At 51.9% G+C, this 20,602-nt stretch overlaps 1 protein-coding gene across 1 annotated transcript in view; it reads right to left on the reverse strand.

Annotated features, from left to right (window-relative positions):
• Positions 1-1,185: 1,185 nt before the first annotated feature.
• Phgdh (phosphoglycerate dehydrogenase) overlaps positions 1,186-20,602 on the reverse strand; it is a 27,414-nt gene continuing 7,997 nt past the window's right edge. The window contains exons 2-12 of the mRNA XM_005357082.3: positions 18,954-19,105; positions 17,597-17,662; positions 15,464-15,518; positions 15,264-15,362; positions 9,172-9,304; positions 8,584-8,732; positions 7,622-7,774; positions 4,440-4,572; positions 3,336-3,466; positions 2,199-2,436; positions 1,186-1,451 (exon numbers count right to left, since the gene is read on the reverse strand). Of these exons, the coding sequence (XP_005357139.1) occupies positions 1,297-1,451; positions 2,199-2,436; positions 3,336-3,466; positions 4,440-4,572; positions 7,622-7,774; positions 8,584-8,732; positions 9,172-9,304; positions 15,264-15,362; positions 15,464-15,518; positions 17,597-17,662; positions 18,954-19,105 (1,464 nt within the window). The 3' untranslated portion in view covers positions 1,186-1,296. The remainder of the gene's footprint in view (positions 1,452-2,198; positions 2,437-3,335; positions 3,467-4,439; positions 4,573-7,621; positions 7,775-8,583; positions 8,733-9,171; positions 9,305-15,263; positions 15,363-15,463; positions 15,519-17,596; positions 17,663-18,953; positions 19,106-20,602) is intronic.

Here is a 20,602-nt window from a genome sequence, read left to right on the forward strand (position 1 = left end):
CAGATTATTAGAAATGGGCTAGTCCAGGTGCGAGAGTTAGCCGAGAAAATGCTAGATATAATGGGCCAAGCGGTGTTTAAAAGAATACAGTTTCCGTGTAATTATTTCGGTATTTCGGGCATAGAGCTAGCCATGTGGGCGGCTGGGTGGCAGGAAGCGGCCCGCCGCCCCTATTATTTCAACAAGGAGCCGGCAATGTAAGGCCGGAACAAGTATTTCAGTTAGAAAGTGGGTGGTCCGCTATCAGGATGCCCAACAAACAGGCGCTGGACATCACTGGAGAGTGTGCCGAGGGGCTGCCTGACTGCTCCTAGGAGCCGGCGTGCCCATACGTCAACCATCAACCTCGTGTTCATTTCCTGAGCTCGCACCGCTGCCCTACGGAGCTTCACAGCCCTCTCACAGACAACCCAGCAGAGCTCAAGGTCAAAACCGTGGTGTTCCATGTCATCCGGCCCGCCCCTTTCCAGGTCTGGGGTGGAGACTGGAGCAGGCCTTTGCTGCTGGAGCTCTGGCCTTGCAGGAAGCCAAGGCTGAGAGGTAGCCTCTCTGTGCCAGGCGGGCTGGAAAGGAACCCTTCGCCACTGATGGACTAATGGGGCGAGAAGCTCTTGATAGACACAGTTGTTTGAATGGAGTTCATTCTGCCGCCTTCTGTGAAAATCAAGTGAAACACCGCCCAACTCACACTAAGCTTGCTACTGTGTGCAGCTACTAAGGTAACATGTTCCTTTAGCTCACAAAATCTGTCCAAAGCAACTCCCTGGAGACCAGCATCCTCTGCTCAGAACCAGGAGAATCCCTGCACTCCCACAGCATGTGAGCTGTGTGTCTAGCCACACCCACAAGACTTCTGGTGCCCAGCTGTCCACTTTGAATTCTGTGCCGGCAAAGCACCAGCCAGGGCCTGGCATACACCGTGCTGAATTTTACTCCTTAATTGCACCCCTAACATGAGAGGATTCTGAAACACTGAGCTACATTCCTGTGGATAATCTTTGAAAGGAAGGGAGGGGCTATCTTCAGGGCACCCACGCTCAGATTTTTTTGTACACCCCAACCTTCCTCTACACACAGTTACTGGTCAGCTGCCAAACCTCCAGAGGCAGCCCGTGGGTGCCCTCTGCTGGCTTTTCTGGAGAATGACCGCACAGATACCAAGTAGTTGTGTTCGACTCTTTATTTCAGGCAGGTGCCTGGGTTCTGCCCCAGGAACGTGGATATCCTCTCCCTATAGATCACAGTGAGCAGGTTTCTCAGAAAAGCCCGAGGAACTGGTGCTGCTGAGTCCCAGGTTCAGAAGCAGAACTGGAAGGCTTCAGACACGTGTGGCTTCCATGCGTCCAGGCTGGGCAGCAGGGACGAGAGGCCCATGACGTGCCAGGTCTCTCCATCTGACACCTTGGAAGTTTGGTAGGAAAGCAGCTGTACACCTGCCTCTGCCAGGAGGCCTGGAGGTGGGCAGAAAGGAAAGCCCGGGTTAGCATGGCACATGGTGGAAGGGGTGAGAGAAGAGGTCGGAGTAGTAAGATGTCAGGTTTCTGTGACCCAGGCCAAAGGGCGGAGGATGGGAGGGGTGGCACCGATCTAAACAGTAAAGAGCTGCCGCGGCAGGACAGGTGACTTTCCTCTACACCAGCCTCTTCTCAGCCTGAGTATCAGGTGAGGCGGGGAGCTTATACCCTGACGGGAGCTACGCCAATAGCGAGGGAACAAGATAACTCAGAGAACTGTCCTCTGGACAGCTGGCAAAGATGATGAAATAAAGTCCCCCCAGGGTCTGGGGACGCATCCTCTGCCAAACCTGGATGAGACCCAGAACCCTCAGAAGTCCAGGTCCTGGGAGACCTGGGCTGCACCTCCTGTGCTCTGACACATCTGTTAGGCTGGTCACCAGAGCCCGTGGAAGAAATGATCCGTGAAGTAAGCTCCAGGGATATGGAGAGTGTGCAGGAACATGGCGAACTTGTGCCATGGCCGGGGGTAACTGGCACTCTGCCCACCTCTGCCCATACTCCTCTGTGACCTCAGATGAGCTACTCTCTTTCCCTGTCTGAGCTGTTTCTTTCTAATATTGTGGAAATGGCTCTGCAAGATCCTCGGTGAGGCACATATAGACATGCCCTGAGGCACGGAGAAAGGCCCAATCCCAGGGAAGACCCCCATCTCTGCCAGCCTCCCCCGCAAAGCCTCCTCACCAATCATAGTGGGCAGCATAACAGGGTTGGAGGGCGGAGCTCGGAACATGAGCAGGGGCTGGCCCCGGCGCAGTGGCACCTCTGGCCTGAAGACAGCTCCGTTGAGCATCTGTAACATTGGGGTGGTACCCTGGACCAAGCCCACAGCTTGGTAGGGGGCACCTGCCAAGGCGACAGTCAGGAGGCCTTCCCCGCTGCCCTGCTCCCCGGAGGCCCCCGGGCTGTGGGAGGTGGTGACCTGCAGTGACGAGACAGAGGCACAGTTGAAGAGTCTAATCACACACAATTGCAGGCAGGGAATCAAGCCGGGCCACCAGCTCAGCACTCTGGGGACAGGAACAAATGGGGAGAGACTCATGTCTCCAGACTTTAGCTTCTCGGGACAGTCAAGATGCCCCATAAAGGGAGGAACAGGTGTCTGCCTGGCTGGCCAGGAAGGGTGGGAAGTGGGAAGCAGAGGACCAAGCACTGCGTAGCTGACCAGGCAGCCTGGTCCTTTCTGCACCAGCCTCTTAAGTCAATGGCCTGACTAGGATGCAGGAAAGGGGGTAAATGTGGCAGGGCCGGGAGAACACTGTTCCTAGGACTCCGGCCAGCTTCAAATGGCCACCACATAGTCTTTGATTTCAAGGGGAGTGAGGGAGGAAGCCAATAGAGGAAAGCTCAGAGGGTGGAGGAACCTGTTCCCAGGGTTTGCAAGCATCTCTCGGCTCCATTAGATGCAGCCTAAGTCAGCTTTTTTTTCCTCAGTTGTGAAATGGAGGTGCCTCATTCAGGCCATTTATCCATCTATCCATGGTTTTGTGAGTATGAGTTCACACCGTTACACTCAAACATATGGTCACTCCCTGCACAGATGAAGGAAGGCATTAAGGAGGGCTCTCACCAATGGGCTAGCTCTCACCGATGGGCAGGCAGGTGGCAAGAAGCAAACCCAAAGAGCAAAACTGGGAACAGGCTCTTAAAGCACAGGGTAGATAGAGCTAGGTACAGGGGCACACGCCTGTAATCCTAGCATTTGGGAGGTAGAAGCTAAAGGATTAGAAGTTCAAGGACAACCTGGGTTATACAAGACTGCCCCCCACCAAATAAAAAGAGGGGTGACAGAGCAGCGCCCAGAGTAAAGAGGGTACGCACATTGAGGCCAGCCTCTTTCACCAGTAGCTTAGCGTTCACCAAATTCACATCTGCCTGCTTCGATGCTTCCCTCAGGAGGCCGACAATGACCGCAGGGCTCAGGCAGTTCCCAGCGTTCTTCAGAGATGCTCCTGGGGATACAGAGGGTCACCCCAAAGTTAGTTGTTCACTAGGCACCACTTAGCTCTCAGCAACAAGGCTCTTGTTGCCCTGGGGACCCCAAAGGCAGGCTGCAATGGGCACTGTAATTCCTCAAGAGTGTTAAAAAGCCAGCTGGGGGTGCTGAGCCCAGAAGCCTAGGATATTTTAACCAATTTGAGAAACTCCCCTCCAAAACTGAGACCATCCCGACTGGACTCCTTGGCCGGCCTGTCTTCCCAGAAGATGCTTGGAAAACTGTGTGCTCCCTCAAGTGGCTGGGGATGGTGACCCTTGCAAGCTCAGAAGCAGAAAGGTGACACTCAAGTAACCATGTGACCAGAGCCCTGCTAAGTTTCCTCAGGGGCTTGGGAACCCAAGGCAGTGGGTGTGGCATCCCCTGGCTCCGCCTATCCCTGATAACCTTGGCATTTTGGGTTTACCTGCTCTACCCAACCTCATGATCTCGCCCCAAGTGTCAGGTGCCAAACAGGCAATTGGGGGTGCGGGGGAGGCCCTCTACAGGATGAAGGGAGGCACCGAACCCTGTCTGCAGAGTGGTGGACCCAATACCAAGGCAACCGAGCCACACACAGTCACAGGTAAAACCAGACCCACATGGTTTTGCTGACTGATTTAGATTCTCTAAAGATTCCACTATCTTTTACACGAAACTCTCTGGTCTTGCTTGCACGGGGAACTTGTCTATCCTAAAAACACTGCATAAACATGATCTGAGAAAATTAAGTACATTTTTCCAGGGAACTTATATTCTACTTACATACATTTTTTTGTCCAACTCTGTGGGTTGAGCTGTACCCAGAGCAGGGCCCAAGTCCCCTGAGTCTGCCACTAGATCTGCACTGAGCACTGGACACACCCAGCAGATATGAGTCCATAGTCCCTACTCCCTGTCTCCGCAGGACCCCTAGCTCATGCCGCGGGCCCAGCCGGACCTGGACTCACCTTGTGTCACCACCTGGATGGTCCCTTTAGGGGAGCCAGCCCAGGCATGCATGAGCGTGCCCAGTGCTTCTGCCAGACCAATCCAAGGCTTGGTGTGTGGAGAGAAGGCGCTGGTAAGGGCCTGGGCGTTTACCTGCAGGAATAAGGGAACAGGGTGAGGCTGAGAACCTGCTCAAATGAGGAACTAAATCAACGCCACATGGCCAAGAGTCAGCCTGCCATGGAGGGGCAACTCAGGAGATGCGTGACAGTCACCCAGAAAACAGTGACTTATCCCCATAGGTGAGAAGAGCTATGGAGCCCGAGGGCACACAGAGGAAAGTTTCGGCTGCACTAAGCAGGCAGAACAGGGGCCGGAAGCCTAGCTTCTCCCATTGAGCAGTACTGGTACCGGCGCCCTCTGTGGGAGACGGACTTCCTGTGTGATGGACAGGGGTCTGTCTGGACAGCTCAGTAAAACACGGACGTCATAGGTACATGGAAGCAGAGTGGTGGTTCTTAGGGAGGGTGATCTAATTTGCCCTTTTTGTGTTGTTTTGAGATGGGGCTTCACCCTATAGTCCAGCCGGGCAGACATCCTGAGTGCTAGGCTTATAGGGTGAGCTACCAAGCCTCGCTCATTTTATTTTCTATTCTGATTATTCGAAACGACTGCCCATATTGGTCACTGAACACTATGCTCGGCTACCATAACATATAAAACCAGATTAAGACAGTTCCAATGAGCCTACAGTATGCTTCAAACAGCCATCTATGCTGAGTATGCAGAGGCATGCTGGGAAATTGAGCAGCCAGAGTCGACTGGAAAGGCCCTGGACATCCCAAGTACAGGGTCTCAGGGCTTGGCCCTCCCTTCTCCTCCCAGAGACCCAATAACAGAGCTTCCTTGTTCTGAGGTAAAATTCCTGCTCCCTTTTGTGGCTCCAGATGCTTTGGCTCCCAGTCAGGCATTAACAATTTCTTTGAGGCGACTTAGAAAGAATCTATGCAAGAAGGATTTAATTAGGAATCTGGGCTTTAAATTTGACTGCAATCTCAGCCCTAGAAAGGCCAAGGTAAGTGGCTCCCCCTGAGTTCCAGCCCAACTTTAACTACAGAAGAAAACCCTACAAGTCACATCCTCACCCCACTGACAAGCAGACAAAAACTTGGGTTTGATGAAAAAAAAAATCAAATAAGCAGCTATGAGATGGGAAAAATGTAATAATTCTGTTCTTGTTTTCATAGTTATCACTAGAAGAGTCAGAAGCTGTAGCGAGACATGGGAAGGAAAAGCAGAGGACTTGGAGGACTAGGAGCCAACTCAGAGCAGAAAGGCTCAGCTAAGAAACCCCAAAGCAGGCCTCACAGCTCACTGGAGGCCACACAGCCCAGCCCAGGGAAGGGCTTGCTTCTCTGTACTTCTGTGAAGTAAAAGGGTGTGCAGTGATCCATCTTGAAAAATAAATAGCAAGATGCCAGGGCAGAGTCAGGTGCCGCTGGAAACCGGCCTGGCCCCAGGGCTCATCTGTGCTATGGTCAGAGAACTGGAGAAGACTCAGGACGAGTCAGGGAGGAACATTTCTTTCCAAAGACTATTGGCAGCTGGGCTAGAGAGCTCGATTTGCTAACTTGGTTGTGAGACGGAGAGAATTCCTATCTTACATGGGATGGCAGCCCTCTGTCTTTGTATCCTGTGGAGCTTGTGGGAAGCAGCCTGTCAGAAAACATCATGTGATCTCACCGCCACCTCACGAGAGGTGGCTCCCTCAGAGGGTTCCCATGGAGGGGGCAGAAGCCCGCCTTTGAAAAACTTGAGAGGGTCGAGCTTTATCAGATTGCCCAAGAAGGGGGATATTCATTAGAAGGGCATCAGCTGAGGTGGGAGAGATGGTTTGTTTTGTTCAGTCTTCCATTCTCTGGTTGAAGAGTTCAGCTAGGACCCTGATCAAAGTCACCTGCTCAGAAACTCACTGGGTAGCCAGATGGGTAGGAAAAAGTGCTGTGGCCTCAAGGAGCCAATGCGGTGTGCAGGGGAAAGAGAAGACGGTCTGGCCGGTGTCACCTGGTCTTCATGGGCTCTGCAGGCTCTCACACCACAACTGGTCCTCAAGGAACCCCTTGATCACTATAGACCAAGTGGCCTCCTGATTGTCTCAAGACACAGAACTGAGCCATCTAACAAGACATAGGCCGGCTGAGTGAAACTGTCCTTCCTACCACAGTTCTGTCCCAACCAGTGACTCTCTCCGGGCTGTGAGGCAGCCAGGAAGGCACGAGCCCTCTCTCACTCATCCACTGTTTCTTGCAGAGTATCAGTTACATGTCTGGGGCATTTATATAGTCAGCCTGTTGGTCCTCAGAGATCTTAGAATTCAGCATTAACCAGATAACAAACCCATGATAGCATGTAAGGATGTAGTTAGTGCATGTGGCAGCATACACCTTTAGTCCCAGCACTTGGGAGGCAGAGGGATCCCTGAATTCAAGGCCAGTCAGGGCTACTAGTGAGACCTAGCCTCAAAAACAAACAAACGAATAAATAAACAACCCCAAACAAAAAAAAAATGAGGCAGAGCAGCAAGGGCCCAGAAAGTGTTGGTGAAGGAGGGAAAAAGTCTCCAGGAGGAGCTGTGCGTTCTTAGTTCTGTGTCCTCTACTGGACCCCCGTGTGTGGGGGGGAGCAGGGGGCGCCTGGCATTCACCAGACTAAGCAAGGGGGCTAACTAACACAGCAAAGGTTTTAGAAAGTAGGAAGACTGGTTGGTTATGGCAGGGTGAGCTCTGCCCAATACATATGTGCAAGCACACACACATATACAGCACACACACACACACACACACACACACACACACACACACACACACACACACACAGTGGGCCCTGCTCTGCTCCCTCACCCTGGCAACACACCCTCCCTCCCAAGGCATGTGAACAACAAAGGAGCCTTTCACTGGTGCTGAGCCTGGGAAGGCTCACAATCTCTGCAGCGGGGCTACAATATAACGGCTCAGAACCCAGCTCCTGGCTCCAAGGCTTTGGCTATCAAGACTATAGAAGAGCTGCTCCTGCCCATCCACCCTATGAGCCAACTCAAGTACAGCCTTGGGCTCCGTTCCCAGGGCTGAGTCTGTCCACCCCGAGCTGCTGTGTCTGCTCTCTTCCCGGACTCCAGACCCCAGACCCATGTAGAGATACTTACAACCCCTGCTAGAGACTTCCCCTTCACCATGTCCACAAACTGGATGGCGATTTCCTCCCCACAGCGGCTCTGGGCCTCCTTGGTGCTGGCACCCAGGTGGGGACAGCTGATGACATTCTCGTGGTCCACTAAGGCCCGGTCCCGTGGTGGCTCCTAACCGGAGAGAGACCGTTAAGTTGACCATGGACTGGCTATATTATAAATTCTCTGCTGTTGTTTACACTGAATTTTGAGAATTGCAACGATCTGAATCCCGGCCTCCTAACGGCGGGAGAAGATGGTGCATTATCAAGAAGATGGTCATATACAGGGGAGCTGGTGATACACCATGCACCCTGGCTGGGAATAGACAAATGCCATAGGGTTCAGAGAGGGCTAAGTGACCTGCCACAGTCTCGCAGCTAGAACTTTCATTCACGCCAAAGGCCATGCTCTTTCTCCCGGGCCACAGCGAGGAGCCCTGATGCTGAGATAGGGCCAAGGGAATTGGTGGAGGTGTGCACTCTGCACTCTATATGCTGGGGCTGAACCTTTGCACATGCTGGAAGAGCGGTCCACACTGGGGACTGCCATCACCCCTGGGTTTCTGACCCTTCCTAGGAATGAAGAGAGAGAGAGGAACACTAATGTCATTGGCCATGGGGTTGACTAAAGTATCAGGAATGACACACTAACTCCTGGTTTAGTCTAGAACCCCAGCCTCATCAGTTTATCTTGGTCTTCCCCAAGTTACCAGTACAGCAAACAGCCTGACCAAGAATGGGTCCTATTTTAAGACCCAGGATTTGCAGAAGACAGCAGAGAAAAGACCTCCTCAGAACTACAGGCGTGTTTCTTGGCAGCACAGCTTCCTCTGTGCCAGAAACAGTGAGCTACTGTCCTGTGAGATGCTACCTTTCCTTGCCTGTGGCCGCTCGGCTCCTCACCTTTCCCCTCCAACTTGACACTGAAGCTGCACTTACCTCTGTGAACACATCCAGGGCGGCACCAGCGCACTGACCAGACTGCAGGGCACGGAGCAGGGCACCTTCATCCACAATCCCTCCTCGAGCACAGTTCACCACTCGCACGCCCTTCTTGCACCGGGCAAAAGTGCTGTCGTTCAGCAAGCCTGGGAGAGAGAGGGGACGTCGCCCACTGTGGCAGTTCCTGACCCGCTTTCTCAGCACCGGTTCCCAGAAGCCACCTCTCCCCAGAGGTCTCTTCTGCTGGATACGTACCTTGTTCTCACCTGTCTTCAGAGATGCTCTGAGATCATAGACTCTGTAGCAGATATGGGTTAGACTCAGGCAGTTCTGGAGATGAGCGTGCTTTGAGTAGGCTCAAGAACCAAAAGTACCCCTGCAGGGTGCCATGAAGCCTCCACAGAGACACTAGTTGTGTCTGTGTCCCGCACATTCCCATACCCTTGCTTTTTTCCAGCTAGCTCAGCCTCCTCCTTTGGAGGCAAGCACTTGTGACAAAGAGCCACGGTGCTTGGCAGGTCCTCGCTAGGTCCCTGTCCACCCTTGCTCAATGGTACCTGCAGAAAACCCACACTAAGAGCCTACCTGTGGTAGAGGGCAGGAGGGGAGTGTGGACAGTGATGAAATCACAGAGAGGCCAGATCTCCTCGAGCGGCAGCTGCTGGACACCAAAGGAGGCCGCGACTTCTGGAGAAATGATGGGGTCATAGCCTACAGTCTGGCCGAAGCGAGAAAAGGGAAGAGGCACCTTTAGCATCAATGTTGGTATTGGTGTCAGTAACCGCACCATTTGCTAGTAGTGGGTACCACATTAAGCCTAACTGAATCCTCTAGTATAACTCTCAGAACAATACAGGGCGCTTAGGGCTACTCTCCTGCCTCTTGTAGGTCAATGGGAGGAGGCTTGCAGAACTAGCAGGGAGCACAGTCAGACAAGGGAAGGCTGTCTGTCACCAAGACCCAACTGCAAGTAGATGCAGGAGCAGCTCATGTGTGGCTGGACAAAGCGGAACTCGGAAGCTGAGGCAGGAGCGCTGGTGAGGAAGGGCTCAGGGATGACCACCAGGCCCTCTGTCCACCAGCAGGTGCCTGGGGTTGAGGGTGATGGGCCGGAGAAGGAGTGAGCAAGCATTGTTCAGAGGCCAGAGAGCACAGGTTCAGCTTCTTCCAAGTCCCAGCAAAGGTCATGCCCTAGCAGCCACTCAGATGTAGGAAACAGGTATGTGGGGGTAGTTTACAGTAACCAAGATCTAAGCACTCTCTGCCTGATCTACCCAAGAGGCCTTCCCAGGCCTCCCTCCTGAGCTCAGCTCTATGGGCAACTCTGACTTTGGAGAAAGAGGCACCAGAGCCCTAAGAACAAAGGCAGGGCAGTCCTCAGAGGCAGGTGTGCCTGCAGCATCCAAGAAATGGCTGGAGCCAGAAGTCCTTCCTCAGCTGCTGCCAGACGTATGTCAGAATCCCCTAGAAGGGTGAGGACCCCCATATAAGAGCCATTGGAGAGATGACTTCAGTCACCCGCTGCTCTACCATGCACTAAAGCAAAACTATTGAGAGAATTACCCTGACCTCTTCAGTAATATCTCCATAGTGGATCCAGATGTAAGTGAAGACAGGGAAGAAAAGAGGCCTCCTCCTTGAGTGGTTGCTACCTCTGTGGGGAGGGATTCTTCCCCTTCCCGTGCTTTTTAAGCCCTCAGCTACATGGTGTGGGAAGCACCTGAAATTAGGGAGCTTCAGCCTTTCGACAGATAATACAGAGACTTCTTTCTCACACTTAAAAGCTTCGGGGGAAAAAAAAGGAAAAAAAAAAGCCAAATGGTTATGAAGAGGTTAATCCTTTGGGGCCACATTTTGTATCATTAGCCTTGTTCTAAGCAAAGCCAGGGAGCTCCCTTCCCCCATTCCAGCCACCAGGGAAGGCTGGAGGAAAGACATGGCTCCTTGGGGCTAAGGAGCACAGCGCGGAGCACCAAGGGCACACATATTTCGAAGGCCTATTCAGACATTTTTATTGCCCTCCGATGGACCCATTCGCTTCGGGACAGAGAAGGAAATGCTCTGGGGGAGATGAATCCCTGGCCTCATCCTCACAATTCGCCTTTGTCTGCTGGCACCAGAGACAATGAGAACAATGGCCCCGTTCATCTCTAATCCAGATGTGTTTTCTTCTCATGTGCAGTGAGGGTAGAAAAGAACACCAAGAGATCACAAAGCCACGCGCGACTGAGCGAGCTCACAGCACTCTGTGGTCTTTTCTACTCTTGGGGACCAAGGCTGACCACTTGTTTGATCCCTAGCACCCCATGGCAGAGGGACAGAGCCAACTCCCGTATTGTTTGATCCCTAGCACCCCCATGGTAGAGGGACAGAGCCAACTCCCGTATTGTTTGATCCCTAGCACCCCATGGCAGAGGGACAGAGCCAACCCCCCTATTTGTCCTCTAACGTCCACACACTATAACGCACGCACACTCACATGCACACACAATAAAAAAAAAATGCAAGAGTAAAAATTTGAAATAAAATAGCAATAATAGTTTTTTTTTAAAGTGGCTGTTGTTTGCGTCACTGAGCAGTGGCCGCTTAGGGACTTAATGTGGGCCACGAGTGGAAACAGTGGTGGCCCTGTAAGCCAGGACACGCGAGTGGACTCTCACTTCCTTGTCTTTACTCTTGAGCCTGTAGATGACCTTGCTGGGCCTCAGTTTCCTGTGAGTATCGCAACTGATGCAGCCGACCTTAGCAAACAGAAGCTAGCCAGGAAACGCCAACAGCCAGCGAACCTCGGGTGCTGAGGACACGGGTGAAAGACCCTGCTAAGAGATGCTGATGGGGTCTGAGAGGGTCACTGGTAAGGAAGCACAGGGCTCAGCTCTGAGCCGGCCGGGGCCTGGTTACACACCCCGAGAGAGATGCCAGCATAAACAAGGTGAGTCAATCACTACAGCTCTTATTTAGCAACACACTGGAGGAAAGTTCAAGGTAACAACAGAGTGTAAGGTCACCAGCGGGCTACAGGCTGACCTGGGTGTCATCCACCTTGCCCTGGAATCGTTCCTCTTTAATGCTGTTAAAGTCATATCACCTTTTCCGCCAAACACAACCCTGTTAACCACTATTTGTTTGCTTCGCAAAGGTGTTTTCCAAATGTTTCCAAAGTCCAAATCTGTCTAGTAGCTTTTTAGACCCTCACACAGACACAGAGATACATATTCTAGCTAAACTTCCTGATAGGATGGCAACCATTCCAGCCTTCCCGTGTTTTAGGACAATTCTTCTCTATACTTGAGGCAGGATCTCAGGATGCAGTCCAGCCTAGCACTGAGTTCTTGATCCTCTCGCAGTCTCTCGAGTTCCAAACACGCTCCACCACACCTGGCCAGATTCTAACTACCTCTCCTTGCTTTCGAGATTCCACAAATGATGCCTGGTCCCGGCTATGGGTGAGAATGGTGGCTAGGCAGTGCTCTGGGCCACCATGGACAATTTTCCTCCCGCCTGACAGGGGCCTTCCTCGAACCCTACACATTGTGTGTGTTGGGGGGAGGGTTGGAAGGTGGGGGATGCAGCTTATCCCCACAGGGATTACGGAAGAGGCCTTTGCTGAAACCTCAGTGTGCCTCTCTGGTGGAACAGCCAATAATCCATACCACAGTATTCCAACCAAGCTTGAAAACTTTTTACCTTAACACCATATGCAATGTTGTGTTCTACACAGACCTGCAACCTTCTCTGGGCATAGTACACAATCCGTGTACACACAGAGAATGCACTCTGGGGTGGCATATGCCAAACTAGTGCCACTAAGAGAAGGCTCGTTCTGGGAGGTTGATGTAGGAGGCCGTTATCTGTACGAACACATTCATTTATTACGTAATTAGAACGGTGCTTTAAGCTGGGCATCCTGACACATGTCCACAACCTCAGCACTTAGGAGCCAAGGCCAAAGGGTCCTAAGTTCAAGGCTACCCTGGGCAATTCAGCAAGACCCTGTCTCAAGAGAAAATAATGAAAGGGGCTGATAATGTAGTTCAGGGGTATAGCAACTTGTCTGCTTCTGTGAGGCTCCAGGTTCAAGGCCCGGTACCCCAAAACCAACCCAACAAAACTCTCATATTTAAAAATTGTCTAGGAAGGGGCTGGAGAAATGGCTCAGTGGTTAAGAGCATTGCCTGCTCTTCCAAAGGTCCTGAGTTCAATTCCCAGTCAACCACATGGTGGCTCACAACCATCTATAATGACGTCTGGTGCCCCCTTCTGGCCTGCAGATATACACACAGACAGAATATTGTATGCATAATAAATAAAATAAAAATATTTTAAAAAAATTGTCTAGGTAGCGAAATAGTTATAAATCTCCATGCTTTACCAGTTAAATTATTATTTTCAAAGGGAACAAGACTAGTTTGAAAATGAGCTTAATAAGGATTGGTCTCAGGGCTGTGAGATCACTCTGTAGGCACTGGCACTTACTACCAGGGCATATGCCAGGAGTTGGATCCCTGGAACCCGCATGGTGGAGAGAGTCAGGTCTCACACTCTATCTGACCTCCACCTGTGCACCAGGGCGCATGTGTGCATTCTTGTGAACATGCGTATGCACATACATGCACACACGGTAATATAACTTCTTAATGTGATCATTGTTTCCTCCTCTAGATACTTAGAACTATGCTATCTTGTTTTCTGTGGCTCTGAAGACACAGACAGGAGCTTAGGTGATGCAGAATCTCTGTCCCAAGATGACACCCACTAAATCCCAGGAACGTTGCCGGGTGGTCAGGGGGCTTGACGAGGGAGGGCACCACAAGCCATGTTTTAGGGGTTTACAAGGAATGGTTCAAAACAGAAACAGGCAGGAGTGACATCTAGATAGAAGAAGCCCCAATAAAGACAGTATACCCTCAAAGTCCTGGTTGTAGTTAAACGTGGCTAGGTACGGCTATGCATGCCTATAATTCCAGTACTTGTAAGTTTGAGGCTAGCCTGAACTACATAGTTAGACTCTATTCTAAATACGCTCAAGCATGTTGTGTGTGATACAAAGCTATAGACAACAGTAAAGTGAACAGGTTCTAGAGATCTCTTTGAAACAAACACCTGTCTGAGAAGATTCTATTATTTCTTGACATGGATGCTCAAGGCCCTACATGGCCAACACCTGTAGGTGGGGGAGCAGCTGGGCATTAGCAGGTGGCTGCATGGGCTCCCTTCTCACCCCTATCATTTGGGAAACAAAACAACAGGGCTCTTTGGCTAGATTCAGCTACTGCCAAGGCCTCTGTTCTACCGCTAGAAAAGTCTGGGTGTTGACGCCCCGGGGAAAACGGGAGTCACGGGGTGGTGGAGAGCCTTACTGCCGGTCCCCAAGCCACCGCATGGCAATGAAATGATTAGTTGGTTTGTTCCATATGTTTAGCACTGCTGAAACATGGTCCTTAGTTTTTAGTTCAGAATTCATCATGGGATAAATCTGGACCTTGGAAAAAGTATTCTTAGTAACTCATGCCCCCCTCTGACCCCTCCACCTGCAGGGGCAGTGCTGAGATTTCTCTTCACCGCCAATGGATCCTGCTGAGCTGGCTGAGCTGGCCCGTGTCTCTCAGGGACCTAATATATATACCCGAGGCTTTAGGAAGGCGTGCGATTTAAATAAATACGACACTCAGTGTGGCAGAACGGGATGCTGCCCTGGGGTCTGGATCACCATCCCTTCAGTGAGTCCTTAGGCACACACTTACAAATTGTGGGTGTCAGTCTCAACCTCTAACTTCCGTTCTAGCGCTAAGGTAGAAGGGGTACTGACCATGGGAAGAGCGAGGAGGGGAGAAAGGGAAACTCCATAACAACTCTTTGTAAGGTTTCCTAGACCCGGAAGGACTGATTATTGTCAAAACAATTTTCTTAATGTTAACTAAAGCCTCTGGCCGCTGCATGCCCCGCAATCCCTGTAATTCCCTCAACAACCACATTAAATGGTTGATGGTGCATGCCCGCTGGCACCCAGTCAGCTGCCTTTAGCTCTCTGGCCTATCTAAGCAGACCTGTACTGAACACCAACCTTCATCCAGCCAGGAACTTCCTGGCTCCCAGAGTTGGAAAAGAGAGGACCAAAATGACTTCTGAGACAGCACGGAAGCTGTTTAGTCATTTCTCATATCAGGACATGCAAACAAACATACAAGCATTTTAAAGAAAGGAGCTTGCTATTCAGGCTGGCTTTGAACTCACGAGCCACCTGCCAGAGGTGCCTAGATGTTGAGATTATAGACACGTGACACTATGCCCACCTATTAGCATCTTTAATCTTTGCCGGGGTAGTGAGGGAAATAGGAAGGTCAGAAAGCCTTGGCATTAGGCTATAAATCTGTTTTCTAAATTGTCAGAGAGGAGACACAGTGAAACCAGGAGGCCCTGTAGTATGGTGGAAAGGATGTGTATCACAGAAGAACATTAGCTGGCCCACTGAGACTGGGGGCTACAGATACCCAGGAGCTGAGGGACTGTATTAAGTACTCTCAGCTTTTGAGTTCAGATGTCCCAACAGAGGCCAGTGATCCCTTCCTCCCTGACTTGACTGCTTATCTGATAAGGAGTCCTGGAGATCCATGTATAGATCTTCCCTCAAGCCTTGCTCTCTCTCCCAACGCTGCTTCAGTCTGGAAGCCACTGACCTTCATCCCAAAGGACTGCATTCGGGTGGCCACCTCTCTTCCAATTCTGCCCAGGCCGAGAATTCCCAGTGTCTTTCCGTTCAGCTCTGTCCCCATGAACTGCAACCAGACAGGCAAGAGGCAAAGACGCCTGAGTCAGGACAAGAGTGGAGCTTGGGAGCTGAGCCCCGATGGGCGAGCCAAGGCAACAAACAGCTCACCTTCTTCCGGTCCCATTTGCCATCTTTCATCGAAGCCGCCGCCTGGGGAATCTGCCTGGAAGAGCACAGCAGGTTCAGTGGGTCACCCTGAAGAAGGCACGAGGACGGCACAGCATAGCCACCATCTGTCAGTCATTCTCCTGGGAACCACACTCACCGGGGGCATGGGGGCTCAGGTTCAGGGTCACTGTGCGTAAGGGGAGCTGGGACAGAAGGACCATAGGACATCTGTCTCCAGCCAGGAGGCTGGCAGAAGAAGCTGATCTACCTCCACAAGGAGAAGGAGTGGGTTTGGCAGGTTTTTGTCCTGTAAGTAGTGGCCAGACTTGCACAGTTTACAGGGACACATGCTCCAACGATGGCAGGAACTCTTCCCGTCCTCATCAGGACCACTCTCGGTAACTTCTCTTGCTTCTAAGGAAAGGGCAGCTCATCTTTCCTTCTTAAACCTCAAGAGAGCTAACCTGAGGCAGACGGGTGCCACAGTCCAAACCCTTCCACTCTGCCCCCAAATGATCTTCATACCTCCAACATGCCCACCACCATCCTATCTGCTCCCACACACTACTGACTATCTCCTTCTACTGGCGCCTGGCCAGGTCTGAGTTGCCATGTTTTGTGTTGTTTTGTTTTCTGGACCAAACAGAGAAAGTGGCAGTTAGGGCACTGTTAGGATTTAAGGGTAAGACACGGACTGTAGGACATGTCACCAAGACCACATCTGGGAACACAGACCTTTTCTAGGCTGGACGCCCTGAGAGGTGCTCAGGCCCACACTACTCATGGCGCTCATTCCTGCATGCAGGAGGCACTCAGCCAGTCACAGGGGAGCAGCCTCAAGAGCAGAATGCCCATTAACCTCTGAGTCAGGAGCCTCCTCCCCAGCAGGGTAGAGATGTCATGGTTCATGCGCATCCTCAATGAGGGAGGTCAGCAAGGGAGTCTGGGAGAGGGCAGCCTTCTTTAAATCACAGTGTCCTGCCTACTCCTTTAGATAAACTGGCCCTGGCAGTGGAGGGAAACCAGCACCTCAGGAGTAGGGGCAAGAAGTGGTATTGGGGGATCCTTCTTTGACTCCAACAGATAAATATACCACCGAGATTAACAGCAGAAACAAAACTAGTGTCATGGGCCTGTACTATCCTATCCTCCTGGGAGAGACCCAGTTCGGACATCCTGGGAGACCTGGGGATGCTCCTAGCTGAAGCTTTTCTGATGTGTCTGCAGTCCTTGCTGCTCCCTAGCCCCATCCTCCCGCACTGACCAGTGCAAAGTCTGCGCTGCTATGAAGGACTCCTGGGAGAAGTAGAGCAAAGGTCACCTCCCCCAGCAGGAGGGAGAAGATAGGAAAGAAAGAACTTTGTAATCACAGCAGGCCTCAGGCCCCAGCAAGAGTGCTAGCTGCTGCCTGGCTCTTCAAAGGGACTGGTAACAGCTTCAGGCCCCATTGTACTAGAAAGCCTGTGTCACAGAAACAGGAGAAAAGCCTGTTAAGAGTGTGTGTCCTGTCTGCCAAACAATTGCCTGGAGCCGATGGATGAGTTCATATTATATGCGCCAGCCATCTACTTGGTCACTAGACTGTCCCCTCCAGGAGGCCCACACATCCAGAATCCTGCCAGAAGAGCTCCCTGAGATAGGAATTCACAGGCAGGCACAAGAATGATGATCAGGTATTTATTGCATATGTTACAATATAGGCCTAGAGCACAGAGTCAGATCAGCGCAGGGGGCCATGCCCAGCTGCTCAATCCAGAGTCTCTTGAATGAATTAACAAGAGTTAACCCCCCCAAATCTCAATGCTTAACGAGTTGGCAGTAATCTGGACACACATGGCACTTGAGGTTATAGGGTACGGAAAGCACCTCAAGGTTTGCGGACTAGAGAAGGCACAGCACCCAGTGGGTGTGAGGTGTGGTCGTGAGTTGGAGGGAGGAAGGGAAAATGGTGTGTACACTCTCTGTCCACTTGGAGTTAGCATCCAGCCTCCCACACCTACTTCCGAACGACCCCAGAAGCTCCGGGGCATCTGCGTACCCCTGCAGCTGTATCTTTTCCCTACCTCTGTTTGCTTGTGGTAATCATTGACTTACCAGAGAGTATCTGGGTCACGTGAGAAGTCAGGGACTTACCTGGCCAGGCACATGATCATCCCACAGGTGAGTTCCGCGGCACTGAGGCTGTTTCCGTTAGGGGTGCTAAAGACCCAACAGAAGAGAGGTCAGTGGGCCCAGACAAACCCAGTATTCTAGGCTTCCAGCCCCAAGCTCCCACGCTGGCTTCTCTGATCCTTTGTGGCCCTAAGAACCAGGCTACCTAGGCCGCCCGCAGGGAAGCACCTCCCTCATGTGATGGGAAGGTGGGTGGGTGGTTCAGCTCAGTACGCTTTCATTTCAGGGCCCATCCATCTCCATGCCCCTCTGCTCCTTCCTAGGGGAGACCCCTGAGCAAATCTCCAACTTTCAGGTCAGCCCACTGTCGGGTAGCCCTCATCATTACTTCTCCGGGCTTGTACTAGGAACAAAGCTCAGGTCTTCATTTCCACTTGGTTGGTTTCTCCTTTTCAATCTATTTTGAACTGAGAAAAAAGCCTACTCCTCAAAAGCAACAAACAAAACAAAACACCAGAATAATGTTGACAACTCCCCAGACCTAACACGGGTTTACCCTCAGCCGGCTTCCTCTAAAAGGTTACGGGAGTTAAGAGATGTTATTGAAAAACAAAAGGACTCCAAGAGCTTGTCATTGTGAAAGACAACAGAGCTTCTAGCTCTCCACCTAGCAAGCAGCCAGGGCAGGGGAAAAAGTGGGACTGGAGGACTGCAGGGACCGGGTAGAATGGGTTATCCTTTGACCTCTATATGCGGGCATACAGACGGTCAATACACCCCTACCCTCCTGGGGGCAGGGGGAGGCACAGCAGGACTGGGAGTCAGCAGAGTGGGCCTGGAATAGCTATACCACCCAGGAGCCGGATGCAGGACAGTGCTGTAGTGGCATGCTGGCCATGATCTTTGCCCCGCGCTTCTACAAACACAGCGCTAACAGGGACCCCTCTCCTCTGGGGCCTAGAGTGCCAGAAGAGAAACTGGGCTCTTCACTTCAGACCGGTGCAGGAAAATGAAGGAAAAGACAACATGAGATGTCACTTTACCAAGAAAACACATGCATCTATACAAGGGGCAGGACCACAGAGCTAGCAAATCGGAAGAGCCAGGCTGGCGCCGGAAACCAGGAAATCTTTACCTACGGTCTTCCGATTCCTACCCGAAGCTACAGATGTGTGGGTCTCAAAGCAGGGTGAGTTCCATATCCAGAGACTGCGGACCACAGCCTTGGAAAAACCAAGCTGAACTGGTCACCATCATAGGGACCTAGGGCCCAGCTCAGACAGCACTCCGAAAGGCCTAACACCTGGCTCTCATTCCAGCATTTCTTTCCCTCTCTTTTTATTGGTCTCTGCACCCACCCTCAGCTTCCACAACTTACTTCATGACTAGGATGCCCTTCCTCGTGGCGGCCTCCAGATCCACATTGTCCACGCCTGTGCCAGCCCTGCCCACCACCTGGAGCTTCTCGGCTGCGTTGATGACATCAGCAGTGACCTTAGTGGCTGACCGAACGATAAGGCCTTCGCAGTCCTGGGTAGGGGAAGAAATATCCGGGTTTCCGTAGCTGCTCTGTGAGGTACCTGAAGCCTCTGGTGCACTCCCGGTGGGTGTGAATGCCACTCATAGGCAGCTCTGCCTTCATGGTGTACTGTCGGTGATGTGGTGATGTAGATTACACCCTGCACAGGTATGATGTGGAGTTGACTCTACTTGTAAGACACAAGCGCCTTGCCAGCACACTCCAGCATCAGCCTGCTGGCGCCAGACATTCAATTCATCTCTCCCTAGATGGTACCCCAATAAGTACCTGTAGCCAAGGGATAACCCATCCAGTGTGACCAGACACGTATCCCAGTCAGCACCATACACGCTAACCCTCCTTTTGCTCCAAAGGTGAATTCCAAAGAAAGAAAAGGCAACGTCTGCACACATCGGTCTAGCCTGGGCTCAACTCTAAGCTGTGTTGATCCGATAGGGATGTGGGTTCCAGCCTCAGGTGTGTGAGGCGCAGACAAGACAGGCAGGTAGAGCACCTGGCCATCCCTTTCTTCATCGGACTGCCGAAGAGAAGGGCAGAAGTAGAATCCAATTCCACGCCTCGAGCCCCTGGGCCAGGCAGCTGGAAGGCAGTCTGTGAATGCTGAATGAGTAAGCAATATGAATGGAAGACTTGCCTGCCGAAACAAAAATGCTTCCTGAGACAAGAACCCGCAGGAAGGGGGGGAGGGGGTATTGAGCCTAAGTGACGCCCTCTGCAGCTGCTCAGAGGCTCAGTCAATAGCACACTAAAAACATCGCAGCTGGGCCAAGAGACCCCCGACTTGGCATCATTCAGAAAGACATGCTGTCTTTCCCGAGGAAGAACATTCTCTGACCAGACAGGACGGGAAGGCCCAGGAGAGGTAGCAGGTGAAAAAGCCCGAACACCCTGTCCTACATGGGTGGCCTCAGGCCAGCACGAAATGATGTAAAGGCGCTAAGCAGCTGGTTATGGGGGCAGGCGCATGTCTGTTACCTCAGCACGTGAAGGCCTGAGGCCCGAAGAGCATGTGTTTGGGCCAGACTACCTCTAATTATTAATTAGTAAGTAAAAATAGATCAAACAAACAACAAGAAGACAAATGTCAATAAAAAAAAAAACACCAAGGATAAAAAAAAACACCAAGTCCCTGAGGCCAAAGTTCAGGCAGGTCACTGTGACAAGTCACCCTGTTCCTTATCCCAGACCTCCTCCACAGGTCATGTAAGAGGGCTGGAGGAATGGCCCCTCACATCCGGTTTCCCCAGAGGCGTTCTCTGCCAGGTTCTATGGAGAGACCTTCCTGCATCTCTCTTCCACGCATGGATTCTGAAGACAGAGACAGGCCCCCCAAGCTGGCCCCCGGGGGTGAACCCCCACACTGCATTGACTGTGTACAAGCCCCCCCAAGCCGGCCCCCGAGGGTGAGCCCCCACACTGCATTGACTGTGTACAAGCCCCCCCAAGCTGGCCCCCGAGGGTGAGCCCCCACACTGCATTGACTGTGT

The sequence above is a fragment of the Microtus ochrogaster genome, chromosome 21 (assembly GCF_000317375.1).
Source record: "Microtus ochrogaster isolate Prairie Vole_2 chromosome 21, MicOch1.0, whole genome shotgun sequence".
NCBI classification, from domain to species: Eukaryota; Metazoa; Chordata; class Mammalia; order Rodentia; family Cricetidae; genus Microtus; species Microtus ochrogaster.